The sequence below is a fragment of the Metarhizium acridum genome (genome assembly GCF_019434415.1).
Source record: "Metarhizium acridum strain ARSEF 324 chromosome Unknown scaffold_72, whole genome shotgun sequence".
Classification (NCBI taxonomy): Eukaryota; Fungi; Ascomycota; class Sordariomycetes; order Hypocreales; family Clavicipitaceae; genus Metarhizium; species Metarhizium acridum.
The window spans coordinates 154565-168211 of NW_027094019.1; the positions used below are offsets into that span (position 1 = coordinate 154565).

The window sequence follows — 13647 nt, forward strand, 5'->3', positions numbered from 1 at the left end:
ATTTCCAAGCCAAAGTCGTTTATCCTTGGCCAACGTCCAATACAAGGGCTACGCTATTCCAAAAGGCACCGTGCTTCCCAGAGCGCGTTGACGCAATCGACGCCGGTCCATATGCATGGGACGAAAGCCCTTTGCGGTGCGTTTCGACCCTCGCCGTCCTGACGCTTTTGACGCTGTCAAGAGACGGTGGAATATCAGTGAGGAAAAGTTCTATATGCTGGACGGAAGACACGAGGGTGTAAGGAAGTGATGCGCCGTGTGCGCTGGTTGGTTTGCAGACAGAACAGTAAATGCTTGTTTGTTGATCCTACAGCTCTGGCGTGCGGCAAACGTTGATGGAAACTTCTTGTCGGTGTATGTTACTTTTTTGTTATTCAAGAACGAAAAAACACGGATTCTAGCTTGTTCAATCTTGTTGAGCCTCATGTGAACATCTCAAGTTGTCAACAGCTGGAACCCCGATACTCAACCCAGTGGTCGACACGTCGATCGTTTGAGCGGTGCACAAGCATGTCCTGGTATTTGCAGTGTATAGATGCAAATCTGAGGCGCGCGTTTGCTAGAAATGCTTCTTGGACCTTGACACGACAGGATACGTTGGTTCGCCTGCTTAGAGAACGTATACCTTTGCCAACACTATTAACTTGGTAGTTGGTTCCAAGTTTCTCGGGAAGGTGTCTCAGGCATTCCGTGCCGAGTGAGTCACCGGAGGTCCGGAGCCGTTGCCAACACCTCAGCCAGCCAATCAAGATGACCAATTGCTACGATCCCTACCAAAAAGGGCCCAACACGAATAGAACCCGCGCGCGCATACTTAAACTACATTGGGCACACGAAACTCGACCCGGAAATTGTGTCCTTATTTCCCGCGACTCGATTGCGTAGGCAAAGACCCTGGTAGTCCGGCAGCTCCCAACACATGATGGCATCCAACGCCGACAAACAACGAGGCATCCACAGTTCCTGGATCGAGAACGCCGAGTGGTGGGACACCACAATGGGCCTTCACGGGAACAAGTACTGGCAGCAGCTTCAGAAGCCCAGTCTAGAGAGGCTGGTTCCCGTGCGGCCAGGCTGCAGGGCCCTCGACCTCGCCACGGGCAACGGCCTCGTTGCGCGCTGGCTGGCAGGCAAGGGAGCCTCCGTCATTGCATCTGACGGGAGCGAAGACATGATAAAACGCGCCGCCCAGAGAAGCTCGCCCGAGGAGGCGGAACGCATCTCGTATCGCCTTCTCGACGTGACTCTTGCCGAAGCATTTGAGGACCTTTACAAATCGGAGCCGGCGGTGAGAGAGAAAAACACCCCAACGACTGCATTATCTACTGGCAAGTCGGTGCCTGCTAATCATGTGCTTGCTTGGAAGAATGGGGGGTTCGACATTGTGACGTGTAACATGGCACTCATGGACATTTCCGACCTCGAGCCGCTCGCGGATGCACTGCCCAAGCTCTTGAAAGGGGGCGGCATGTGCGTTTGATCCCGCAATACGTCTTTGGCGGACAGTCCCGAGGTGTACGCTGTGCTAACAGCTCTTGAATGCAGCTTCTTCGCGACCCTGCTGCACCCCGTATTCTTCACCTCGGGGGCAACGCGCTTCGTCGAAGTCGTCACGAACGAGGCCACTGGCGAATACTACAACGCCCGCGGGAAAATCATCCGCGAGTATCGCGAAAAGGCTCCCTGGCGAGGTGTCGCAGTCAACGGCCAGCCTGCGTTCCAGGTAAGCAGCCTGGGGGTCCCCGCGGTGTGAGAATGCGGCGGTGAGGATTGCGGCTCATGAGGAAATGCGTAGCTCTACTTTCATCGCCCGCTTGACGTCTTGTTGGGGACCTTTTTCAAGACGGGCTTGGTCATGGATAACATGGAGGAGCTGTACTTTGACGAGACGGACGCAGTCAGGGAACGGCCCGAGTCGTCTGCGAATTATACGCAGATTCCGGCCATTATGGCTCTGCGGTTCCGCAACCTGCAGTGACGGGCCTCGACCTGCCTTGTCTTGAGATGTGTTTCTGAACTGCGGGATTCATGTCGATTGATGCAGTATGAGGCTGCTTAGAAACTTCATTCCAGGGGCTTCACCTGAACTAGCGTATCATCATGATCAAATCCAGGCCGTTGCAAAACACATCCATGTATGAGGGGGGGTCGTACGTGCATGCAAGGCTTCGCGTAGCCACGTCAGGGTTCAAAAACGAATACATCAAAATTCAGCTTCTATGCGTATCATCATCTGCATCGCAAGCTATTTCGACCCTGACTTGATCTGAAGGCTGATAATCCAGGGCAGAGGAAGCGAACATGATCAAGTACCTCGCCGTAGAGAAGTAGCAAGTATTCCAAGACGCCAGACACTCCGCGTACCATCACCGAGGCCAACGGACCCAGCTCCTCAACGCACCCAGTGTAAGTGAGCCCGCCCCTGCCATGACAACTTCATACCAACAACATCCCGGTTGCCGTCGCGACGGCCTCGGAGCGGGTGAACGACGACCTGTTCTGGGCGTTGCGCGGTGCCGGGCAGAACTTTGATATAAGTTTCGTCCCCCCAGTTACTCTATCCGTGTCTATATATAACACGCCAGGGCGGCATTGGGTCGTCACCAGGTTTACGCTCAGGGCATACCCGGAGGGCTGTGTCTACGTCGGCCCCGTGGTCTTCACGCTGGACAGGCTCGCCGCTGTCGTCGGGCTCACCGACTTGTTCCACGAGAACAGCACCGGCAACGAGGCCTTTTGGTCGGGCATATGCGGCTCGGCACCCGGCGCCGCGGGCCCCGTCGTCCTGTGCATGCTCTTCCGGAGCGGGACGCAAAGGGACGGCGAGGAGTTTGACAAGCCGCTCTTGCACCTGGGGCCCGTCGAGGTCATGGCGAGGGAAATGCCGTACCACAAGGCAAACGACTTGGTGCCCAGGTCCGAGGACCGCGTGCGTCGACTTTAGGGCGGCGCAAACTTTGTTATGCCCCTGGATGCAGGGTTTGTACAGGGCATAGCTGATGACTTTGTCGCCTTTGTCGACGGCAACGGCATTGGATAGGGATCCATGTGCATGTTTGAATGTCTGCCTCGGCAAAAGATTGTTTCTGTTCCGAGGAGTGCAACGGCGTACCCCTCGAGAGGCGACTTTTACCATTTCGCCACAGTCTTCATGTGGCAGGATGAACAGTTGGACGGGGAGATTAGACGCTCTCAGAGGAAGCTGTTGGGGAAATTGCGCGAGAATGGATACCAATGTAGTGGTGGGCAGTATACCAATTATGACGGCAAGTTTCAACGTCTGGGTTGGCCCTTGCTGGGATAAAAGCTAATAGCCGGCAGGAAGTGAGATTGACCCGAACATGGCCTTTGGAGAGAACCTGGCCAGATTGCGAGTGTTGAAGAAGAAATATGATCCGGACAACGTCTTCTACAACTGGCACGGCTTCTGGGCGACGGAGAAAACTCAGGCCACTTGTTGTGAGGCACGAGGGACAGCTTCAGTATTTTGATGTTCAATTCATGAAATACTTGTGAGATGGGCACTATTTGGGTATCCAGACACCAACCCTTTTATCCAAATCATTGTAAGCCACATGTCATGTCTCCATCATTGCTGTTCCCTTTCGCTGTACCCATGGCCATACAATCCTCGGCCAAAAGCCGCCCATCTTCAAGGATGGCTGTCGCTAGCTACCAGGTGTCCATCACCGCTTAACAAGTGCAACATATTTGGTAGCATATAGCAGCCTTGCTGTTTGATATACCTCTATCATCACGATTCCTCCTCTTTTGCCTTCTTTGCGCCGAGGTCCTTTGCCGGGCCACAGTCCAAAACTTGACCCTTTTCAAGGCGGAGACACCAATTTGCGTCCTCGACAGCCTCGAGTCTGTGAGCAATGGTGATAACAGTACTCTTGGACAGCTCCTCTCGTAGCACTTTTTGGACCGTGGCCGCAGTCCCGCGATCGATTGATGCTGTCGCTTCGTCTAGGATAACTAGTCCACTCTTGCGCAAAACCGCGCGTGCGATGCCAACCAACTGCCGCTGTCCTTGACTAAGATTTTTCCCACCAGCGTCGATTTGCGATGTTAACCCCCATTCCTTCCCAAGCACACTTTGAATCGCATTTTCGCACTCCTCGTCGGAAAATTTGCCCTCTGGGTCGATGTTATCACGCAGAGTTCCCGGGAACAGTGTAGGGTCTTGCTGAATGAAGGTGACACGGTTTCTTAGAGCAGTGCGGTTGACCTTGGCAAGGTCCATGCCGCCAATTTTCACAGTGCCTTCCGACGCCGTCTCTGTCGCCAGTAGTGCATTGGCTATGGTGGACTTTCCTGACCCAGTTCTACCTAGTACCGCGCACGTAGATCCTCCAGGTATCTCAAAAGTGACCCCTTTAAGGACATTGGGTAGTCCTTCGGCGTATTTGAAGGACATGGACTCAAATTTGACGTCGTCACATGGCCTGGGCCAGTCTTCAGGTGGCTCCTCGTCGCCATTTGGCTCCTCTGGGATCTTGTCAAGCATGCCAACACGCTCCAGCGATACTGCGTCGAGTTGAAGCTGGGCAAATTTCTCGCAAAGCTGTTGAATAGATGCCATAGAAATTGACGTCTGCGTCAACACAAACCCAATAGCGCTTGCTGGAGTGCCACGCCAAATCATGAAAATAATCAGAGCAGCTCGAGTGCAGGCAGACGATATACTGAGCCGAAAGTCGAGCCAGAAAGCCATGCTCCAGAAAAAGTGATCCTGCTTCTGGAAGTCATCCACTGCATCCAAGTGCCGGTCCTGAAAACGACTTTCTACCCGAAGCGCTCTAATAGTGACAAGGCCGTCCTGCATAACGCCAATATTGGCAATGATGGGAGTGAGATATCGCATTTCCATGCGTCGCAAGCTGCGTGAAACTGGAACGTAGATCCTGAAAAAGTAAACGAATAGGACAGCCACGGCGCTAAGAATAATGAGAAGCATTGGCTGGTGTGTTGCAATACCGACGATGCTCAAAACAAGAGCAATGAAATTATAGACGAAGCCTTCCAGTGGTGCCAGAATGCCACCATCAACCATACCCATATCAGAAACGAGCCGGTTTTTGAGCTGTCCGGTGGGTGTAGTGTCATGATATCTGAAGGTGGCCTTGCTCACTCGGCCGATAGCAGTTTTGAAAATACCTTGGGCAGCATCGATAGAGATCTTAGCTAGCAGCAGTTGGGCGATACCGTATGATATGGCCTGTCCGAGCGCAAGACCGCCAAACACCGCGAGCCAGATTTGCGGATGTTGTTGGGGATTTGGAAGGTTCCAATATCCTCTCGTAGATATCACACGGTCTTTTGCCGTTTCATTTCCCCACGACTCAAGCAATGACGCTTCCGAGACATCGCAGTATCTGGAGATTCCGTAGAACAGTGCTAGGAACGCCCACATATACAATCCACCAGCCCTCATATAGTTCAAATAGACTGTAAGAGGCACGCTGCCAGCCTCCGAAGGCTCTTCCGGTGCCTCCTGCAAATCTTCCCCCTCCTCTTCGTGGGTTTCATGAGTCGGTTCATGTTCTTCCACTAAGGTATCTTGAGACGTAGCATGATAGGGATGCTCAAGTTCGTCTTTGATTTCCGATTGAGATAGCCTCCTAGCGGTCCCATTGTCCATATCAATGACCTGGTTAGCAATGCGAAGGACCAGGTCATCGCGATGCGTCACCATCACAATAGTGCGTTCCTTGGCCAGAGGGCCTTGCAAAAAGCGCCGAACAATATTGCTCGCAGTGTCGTGATCCAACGGAGCGAGAGGATCATCCAAAAGAAGAATTCTGCATGGACTGTATACGGCTCTGGCCAAAGCAACTCTGGCTTTCTGGCCCCCAGATAAACCAACACCGCCCTCCTCCAACTTGGTAAGATCACCATCTGGAAAAGCTGCAAGATCAGGTCCAAGCGCACAAGCATGCAGGACTTGTCGGTATCGGGCGGCATCGAAACGATGATGAAAGACGATGTTCTCTCGAATGGTCTTATTCTGTAGCCATGGAAGCTGTTGTGCATAACCAACCGGTTCATCTGGTCGAAGAAGATCGCCACCATGCAACTCCATTTCGTTCAAGGCTGCAAGCAACAGGCTAGACTTACCGGAGCCAACTTTTCCTCGAATAATTGTGAGTCCTTTGCCAAAATTGAGATTGAGCTGAGAAAGAACCAAGTGATTGGTGGAGGGCCAGGCGAATGAGGCGCCATGAAATTCGATATCACTAGCGTCTGCAGTGCCGAGAGAATCTTCGTCTCGATCCGGCTCTTCCATGTATTTGTTGACACGTTCGACAGGAATTATTGCCTTCCAATAAGCAGTAACAAGATCGAACGCTTCTTTGAGACTCGCCTCCAGTTGGTTGAAGAGCTGCAAAGACGGCCAAATAACGTCATTTGGAAGACCCTGTCGGAGAATCAGGGTGTATAGGCAAATGCTGGCAAAAGGGTATGCCGAGCCTCCAGCGACATTTGTGGTAGATATCGCTGCAGTTACCCGTGCAATCTGCAGTCGCTTCAGCATCTCCATGGCTCGAAACTTGAAGATTCTAGCACTCCAAGAAGATGTCCACCCATTGAGCTTCAAAGGTCTACTAGCTTCCACAAAGTGAGCCACAGCTTGTGCGCGCTTGTCAGAGTGCGCGGTCCTGGAACGTTCCAGTTGGACGACTTTGCGAACGAGGAGTGAGTTGCTGGTCAGGAAAAGGATCATGAGTCCAAGACCAACACAGGACGGCCAACCCATAATGTCGATGAGATAGTAAATTGTAACAATAACCTTGATTGGCTGCGACATGAGCTTTGGAAAATCCCAGAAGCGCTGAGAAATCTCGTAGGTATCTCCGCGAACAAGATTGACCACCTTTGCATTCGATGCGGGGGTTGCTTGTGTAGGAGTCGACTTGGTTTTGTGTTTGCGTCCACAGCAGCAGCTAAGCCATCCTCTTCGTAAAGTACTATCTGGCCTTGTTAGGGTGCTGACGCTGTCTTCTTCTGGACCTTTCTCGGTGACATCTGATCCTGGGACGGCTCGGGTAAGGAGTTTGCCAAATAGGGCAATAAAGGTCTCGCCCCTAGATCTTTCATAGGCCTTGCGAGAGTACCAGGAGGATGTCGTTTTGGAGACCTGTCGCGCAAAATCCACACATAGCATTACCACGCACCAAAAGTTGGCTTCGTTTGGGTTCCCATCGCCCAGCGCACTGTAAAGCCGGCTGGTGAGGCGAATGTTGGATACCTCAGCGACTTTCTCAACGATAGCAAGAATAGTCGCAATGAATAAATCGAGACCATTTGCTTCGATCAGGCAGGGGAGGAGCTTTCCCTGGAGCTCGCGGAAGGCTAGATAGAGGCGTGTATGTTGGAAATCATATGGTAGTTGCCACACATCTTCGACGGTGATTTCTTTCTTCCGACAGAGCCGGGCAAGCGGGTAAACCCAGGTCATAGCCCAGAAAGTGAAGAGTGTGAGGTTATCTTCCGGGCTTCGGACATGATGAGATGGGGGTAGCTTCGGGTTTCCAATATGTTCAGCATCCCAAGCTGGGCTTCGAAGCGGCATACTGCCAATCGAAATGATACCGAACAAAGAGAGAGCCAGTTCTGCAATGCGGAATGGGTCGATGGACCGAAGATGGTGGTCCAAGAATTGGGCAGAATAAATTCCCATACCGGAGCTGAAGATGAGCAGATACTGCAAGAGCAAAATCCGAGGTGTGCTAGTGGGCCGGTCCAAAGCAGTGATGAGTAGAGCCGACATCCAGGGAACAATATCGAGAATGCCTCGGCGCTCATTCGGGGCCAGGCAAATCGGTACAACCGACAGGATCAAGCCAGAAATGGAGATGAAAGCAAGAATTAGAGTCCAATGTGTCCAAGCCTTGCGTTTATTCGGCCCAGGGCCTTCTTCCGCGGCAAAAGGTTGAAGCCATCGAGGAAGGAGGCGCTGGAGTCGATTGCGAAAGGCATAAAGAGAAAATGTTGCAACTGAGATTAAACTCAGCGTAATTAGGATACTCGAATCGGTATTTGACATGCGAGGATTGGGTCCGAAGTTGATGCCACCGATTGAAAGCTGGCCACCAGCGCGAAAGCGAGGAGACAGGCTCTTTGAATCAGGCTTGGCAGCAATGATAAGGGCGGCCATGTTGAACAATTGTCATACAGTAAGAGCGACTTGATGATCATCAAAATAGCTTCAGTGATGGGGGAGGCAAAGGGACTAGAGAGAGAAGACCAGAATAACATGGCTGGGAAGGTTGACGTCGAATTATATACTCTCACCACCGGGAGTCGCACCAGCAATTGCTTCCACCGTCGTGAAATTTGAACGCCGAAAAATGCCAAAGAAAATCAAGGCTGATAGCGGTACGACGGCTCAAACGTTCCCAAGTCTAGCTTATACTATTGATAAGTATAAATCCAAGTCAAGTCTATGTGGCATAGTTCAGCCTTGCTGTGACTAGGTCGTGGATGCCGGCGCTTGGCGGGGTGCTTTCGTCAAATACGCACATGCAGCGGGCCATGCATTGGCGGCGCCAATTGACTGCTCCAGACGGAGAAATACAGTCAGAAGCACAGAGATTGCAGGCGACAGCAGCTAATCAAAAGGAACAAAGCATTCCGCCTCGCAATTGATGACAAGGGCAAGGCTCGCGATGCCGCAATGTCCTCAATGCCAAAGTTGGGGTAGTCTATGGAAGTGGGGATCGTCTTCTAAGCGGAGCAATCAGAGGCGTCTATGGACAAGAGCTCGACACCGCAAGTCCTTGGAGATCCATCATGTGGAGATGCGGGATGTATGTGCCGAGTTGGTTCCGTCCTATGGTTAATGGCCCATGGGTGTTGAGGCGGCTATGCCAGAGGTAAACGAAAAGAAAGGCCATGGCACGCAAACGAGGTTTCTCGGGGTTTGAGTTTGGAGATGGCTTGGCCTAAAGCAAGAGGAAAGTCAGTTTCAAAGATGTCCATGACCCGGGCACCGCTAAGGGCGGAAGGCGCAGGCGCCGCTCCTGCCAGGTTTTAGCCATTTGCCAACATTGAAGCACGACTTCCATTGCTCAGCTCCAGATGTCAGTTTGCACCCGTCAAATCTGGTGCAAATGGAGTAAAGAGGCAAGTGACTCGCATTTCATCGCTACATGCTACTAGAAACCATTGGCATACCCCGACTCCTTCACTCCGTATCCCGACAATTTCCTTTCACAATCCCCTGTCCGGCCGCGTGCTTAAATCATCAGAGCTCCACCCAGCATTGCCATGCACAGAGTAGTCAACGCACCACCCCATCCCGCGCTGGTGGTGGACCAAGCATGAAGCGATGACGCAGCACCAGTATGTGTAGCTGTCGAGGTAGCCGACGTCTTCGATGCAGTGCTGGATCCAGAGCCAGAGCCAGATGTAGGTGTAGATGACGAGCCATTGCCCACGAGTGCAGTAAGCTTGGAATCGTCGGTGAACGAGGCCTTGATGCTTGACGCATTCACGCAGGCAGACGGTTTGTCACCCTTGCCGTCGACGAAGTTGACAACAGCGCACTACACGGTACGACATACATTAGTACGTTCTGGAACAGGGCAGCGACCAGTTTACTCACCTGGTACAGAAGACCATCCGTTGCAGACGAAACGACACTGAGGACGCCCTTCTTGCCGGCGTATTTGCTGGGCACTGTGACTTGAGGCTCGCAAAAGTCTCCCAGCCCCGTCTGTTGCACAATGGGGAAGATCTGTTCCCAACCGGATTCAGCCTTCTCATCAGTGGTGACACGGAAGAGCCAATTGCCTTGGGAGTGGGTGAGCTTAACGGAGATGGCATCACCGCCCACATGAAAGTCGACCAAGTCCTTGGACAAGTCTGGTGTAAATCCGCCACAGGGAGCACTGCTCTCACCCGAATCATCGAAGCCAATGGATTTGGGGTAGTTGAGGAGAAAGTGGGCAGACCCCAGGCCGTAAAGGGCGGACAGCAGTGCAAAGGACTTCATGATCATAGGATCGGCAAACTGCGCGAAAGATAGACACAGGACGTATGGGACACGGTGACGATGGAAAAGTACGCCGGATGCTTGGGATGGGCGTCACAGCCTTATAGCGAAAGCTTGGGAGAGGTGGGTGTGATGAACAAGTCGCACAAGGGCCAGGGGATAGGTCGGTTTTACGGACTGCTCCAGGAAAATGGCATGCTAGGCCGAGCTCCGTCAAGCTGCACTTCGCCTACGGAGTGCCACCTTGACATATTAGATGGCCTTGTCTGTGGACGGAACATATCGAATGGGGACGTATCCAACTCGACACAAGGCTCCAAGGGGTACGGCATCGCGGAACTTGGCCTCGTGGGCTGCTGCAGGAAAGCGCCACTGTGTCGAATTAGCCATGTTCAACGGCACAGGCGTTCCGGATGAGCAGAATAACTCGGGCATCAAGTCAAAAGTCAAAGCGGTCCATCGCGGCCATGGTGTTGAAGGGGCAAATCGGTGCGGGATATGGAGTATAAAACGAACCAGCGGTGGGTCTGGCGTTGGGCTTGGACCAACAAACCAATCAGAGCCGCCACATTAAAGGCAAGTGAGTATGTTTGAGCAAGTTTGTTGCTTTAGGCTGGAAGGGAAACCAGCTCAGTCCTGGGGTCTCAGACCCAAGCCCACATTGAGGACGGATGAACAGTTGCCCATCTCGCATTGTTCTGCATGCAGTGTGACCTGGAAGGAATATTTGGGGAGCAGTGACGCACATAAGCACAAGTGCGGGCTGGATGATGAAGAAATGTTTGCCGATGACTCTAGCAGATGCTCGAACTAGGCCTTCAAGGGTCGGTCATTGTGACAGACGCCTCGACTTCTTTTCTGCCTTTGACACTCTATGCGCTCAATCGCTAGTCGGCGCTTGAACTCCAACTTGGTCAAACAGTGAGAAAGTTTCATCTTCAGTCATCAGGCTTTGGGAAATTGGGTTTTGACCGCGAAATTTGCGGCGCAAAAAATGACGGCTTGTTGAGACAGAATTCGTGAGACAGCCCGCCGATACTCCACCACGCCGCCAAACTCCCTCCCGAAGCCTTCCGGCTCTCTTCTCGATTGTCCTCGACAAACACACAAATCGAGTATCCCTGGTCATTCGATCTCTGGTATCGCAAACCGGAATCCTCAGGAATCATGGATATGGGAGATATGCACATGCATGATGCCGGCCTCGGCATGGATTACAACTACGCCTTTGCCCGGGACTACTGGTACATCATTGCTGGGGTGGTTGGCGGCCTGACCGCGCTTCGAGGCATCGAGATTTATACAAGTAAACAAAGGTACAGCGCATAATAAGAAGTTTCTATATGATATACCTTCTAAGACTTCAAAACAGGTTAAAGGCTTGCAAGGAAACCTCGATAGAACATGCTACAAGACCGGGGAATCATGTCAGCCAGGCATGGGCTACTGCAACCGCCATCACTCGCGAGATGAGCCATCCGCAATTATACGTATCGAAAGTCGGTTTTCGATGGGCTACGCCGCCGCCGTTGGGAAGGCTAATAGTCCTTCTTTGCTATTGGGCCATGATTATCTACTTCATGTCCTGGAATGCTGTCAAGGACGACGCGTATTTCTGGGAACGCATCGGCTACCGAAACGCTTGGGTCTCCATAATGCAGCTGCCCTTTATCTTCCTCCTCTCGATGAAGTTTAATGTGGTTGGCTTTCTGATTGGGAGTAGTCACGAGCGACTAAATTGGCTTCACCGTTGGGTTGCGCGAACCATGTTTATCACTGCGACGGTTCACGGCTGGCATTTTTGGACCGAATGGGTACGGGCAGACTTTGTTGAGTATGAATTGTCCGTTATGCCCCTAGTCAAATACGGACTCGGCGCATGGGGAGTACTGCTCTTTAATGTGGTTGTCGGGTTTGTGCCTATCCGGAGAATGGTGTACGAAATTTGGCTGATGCAACACGTGCTATCATCTGTCACCATGCTAGTGCTTCTCGGTTTCCACATTCCGGCCGACGCACGGTACTTACTGTGGATGTCGGTGTCATTCCTGGCATTCGATAGAGCGGCGAGGTGGGCATTGGCAGCCTGGCAGAATACCCGATGGAAGCCAAGCACCTCGGCTTGTGAAGGGATGAGGCGATTGGGACATGGCATTTCTTCACAAGCCATTGGCGACTCGATTACCGTCCTTACCATAAAGGATGTTCATTTTAAGTGGCACGCTGGCCAACACATCTACTTGTGGATTCCTCGGCTCGGTTTGTTGGAATCTCATCCGTATACCATTGCGTGTGCCCATCAAATCAAGGGAACGTGCTGTTGCAACAGTATACAGCTCATTGTTCGGTCACACGGGGGATTTTCGAAACGCATTCACAATTTTGCAGTCAAAAACCCGACCAAGACCTTGACTGGATATGTATTAGGGCCATTTGGAGTCACAACCAAATGGGAGACATTTGAGACTCTTGTTTTGATCGGAGCATCGACGGGAGCCAGCTTCACAGTACCCATCATGGAGTACGTTGCCCACTCAGAAAACAAGTCATGTGTGCGAAGATTGGAGATTACACTGGTGGCGAGGACGATGGAGGAGATGGAGTACTACGTGGAAAGGGCCAGAGATGCTGCCAGAAGCGCTCAAGCAAAGGGTATTGAGGTGAGGTTGCACATTGCCATCACAGGCAGCTATTCAGAAACCGATTCCGGAGTACCGCTTGTTCAGCTTCGACGGGAGGTCAAGGACGACTCAACAGAAGGCTCAACAAAAGAGAAAGCAGCCGACTCGTACTCTGGGAAATCAGTAGAAGACGGTCGACGGTCCAGAAGTAGGAACTCATCCTCGAGCACGTCTCGCAACAGCGCATCTACTGTCGACATGGTGCGCGAGTACACGTCCAGACCAGACGTTGAGGCTTTAATCCGTGAGCCCATTGAACAGGCATGGGGGGAGACGGCAGTAGTGGTTTGCGGAGGAAAGGAAATTGTGGCGAGGACCCGAAACTGTGTTGGCAAACTAAGTGATGAGCGGGCGGTGCACAAGGGGACAGGCGCACAGGGTATCTATTTGCATGTGGAAGAGTATGCATTTTGACGGAGTTCCAACACTTGGGCAGCGTTTAATGGATTAAGTATCTAGATGCTATGCGGTGGCGGGTCTGCTCGTGGGCAACCCGACGGGCGTGAAAATGCAGAGCGATGACGGCTTGGGCCAATTGTACGGAGTAGAGCAGTTGCTGTTCTTTTGGCCCGCCGGTTTATCAAAGGCCACAACTTCACACAGCCAGCTCAACCTCTGTCGTTTTCAGAGAGCCGCACGATATCTTGACATGGTGCCGGGCATTGAATAGACGGCGGACTGGTTTCGGCAAACTCGTCGCAGCAGTTGTCGATTGAACCTCTCGGCGGAGAGGACCAGTGATACTAAGCTTGAATTGAATTTGAATACGGAGTAGTTAATTACCTCCCAAAGACCCCAGGATCTGGGGGGCCCGCCGCCCTCATGTCTGGCCTCGACGCGTCCCAAGGCATCCGGGACAAATAAGCATCGTGCTCGCCAATAAGCTCCTGTCTCGGCTCTCGGCCAAAAACATCCCTGCTGTGGCTGTCCCCAACGCAACATGAACAACAAGGCAGGCCAAGACGC

The 13647-nt window shown here is 52.3% G+C and overlaps 5 protein-coding genes across 6 annotated transcripts; 3 read left to right on the top strand and 2 right to left on the bottom strand.

Annotated features, from left to right (window-relative positions):
• The first annotated feature begins 867 nt into the window (after positions 1 to 867).
• On the top strand, positions 868 to 2401 carry J3458_006872 (uncharacterized protein). 2 transcript variants are annotated; one of them, XM_007814505.2, is made up of 3 exons: positions 868 to 1470; positions 1546 to 1723; positions 1796 to 2401. In XM_007814505.2, the coding sequence occupies exons 1-3, from the start codon at positions 920 to 922 to the stop codon at positions 1976 to 1978; spliced, it is 912 nt and encodes a 303-aa protein (XP_007812696.2). In that variant the 5' UTR covers positions 868 to 919; the 3' UTR covers positions 1979 to 2401. The 2 variants fall into 2 exon arrangements, with proteins under 2 accessions (XP_007812696.2, XP_065975722.1); XM_066119086.1 differs by having other exon boundaries at positions 1546 to 2401.
• A 26-nt stretch (positions 2402 to 2427) lies between these two features.
• On the top strand, positions 2428 to 2944 carry J3458_006873 (uncharacterized protein; the record flags this gene model as incomplete). The annotated part of the gene is made up of 2 exons (XM_066119087.1): positions 2428 to 2513; positions 2620 to 2944. The coding sequence occupies 2 exons, from the start codon at positions 2428 to 2430 to the stop codon at positions 2942 to 2944; spliced, it is 411 nt and encodes a 136-aa protein (XP_065975723.1).
• Positions 2945 to 3147: 203 nt separating this feature from the next.
• Positions 3148 to 8161, bottom strand: J3458_006874 (uncharacterized protein; the record flags this gene model as incomplete). Its single annotated transcript, XM_007814506.2, has 1 exon — positions 3148 to 8161. One exon carries the CDS (start codon positions 8159 to 8161, stop codon positions 3755 to 3757), a length of 4407 nt encoding a protein of 1468 aa, XP_007812697.2. The 3' UTR covers positions 3148 to 3754.
• Positions 8162 to 8925: 764 nt separating this feature from the next.
• J3458_006875 (uncharacterized protein) lies at positions 8926 to 10479 on the bottom strand. The gene is made up of 2 exons (XM_007814507.2): positions 9611 to 10479; positions 8926 to 9551 (listed from the first exon to the last, which is right to left on the bottom strand). The coding sequence occupies exons 1-2, from the start codon at positions 10004 to 10006 to the stop codon at positions 9243 to 9245; spliced, it is 705 nt and encodes a 234-aa protein (XP_007812698.2). The 5' UTR covers positions 10007 to 10479; the 3' UTR covers positions 8926 to 9242.
• Positions 10480 to 10569: 90 nt separating this feature from the next.
• Positions 10570 to 13542, top strand: FRP1_1 (ferric-chelate reductase Frp1). Its single transcript, XM_066119088.1, has 3 exons — positions 10570 to 10921; positions 11011 to 11316; positions 11373 to 13542. Exons 2-3 carry the CDS (start codon positions 11168 to 11170, stop codon positions 13093 to 13095), a joined length of 1872 nt encoding a protein of 623 aa, XP_065975724.1. The 5' UTR covers positions 10570 to 10921; positions 11011 to 11167; the 3' UTR covers positions 13096 to 13542.
• Positions 13543 to 13647: the final 105 nt, after the last annotated feature.

Bases quoted from the DNA above. Each gene is read 5' to 3' on its own strand.
- FRP1_1 (XM_066119088.1), top strand. From the start codon at position 11,168: ATGGATATGGGAGATATGCACATGCATGATGCCGGCCTCGGCATGGAT. The intron at 11,317-11,372 runs GTACAGCGCATA...ACTTCAAAACAG, and splicing joins ATTTATACAAGTAAACAAAG to GTTAAAGGCTTGCAAGGAAA.
- J3458_006872 (XM_007814505.2), top strand. From the start codon at position 920: ATGATGGCATCCAACGCCGACAAACAACGAGGCATCCACAGTTCCTGG. The intron at 1,471-1,545 runs GTGCGTTTGATC...TCTTGAATGCAG, and splicing joins CTCTTGAAAGGGGGCGGCAT to CTTCTTCGCGACCCTGCTGC. The intron at 1,724-1,795 runs GTAAGCAGCCTG...GGAAATGCGTAG, and splicing joins ACGGCCAGCCTGCGTTCCAG to CTCTACTTTCATCGCCCGCT.
- J3458_006875 (XM_007814507.2), bottom strand. From the start codon at position 10,006: ATGATCATGAAGTCCTTTGCACTGCTGTCCGCCCTTTACGGCCTGGGG. The intron at 9,552-9,610 runs GTGAGTAAACTG...CGTACCGTGTAG, and splicing joins CGGATGGTCTTCTGTACCAG to TGCGCTGTTGTCAACTTCGT.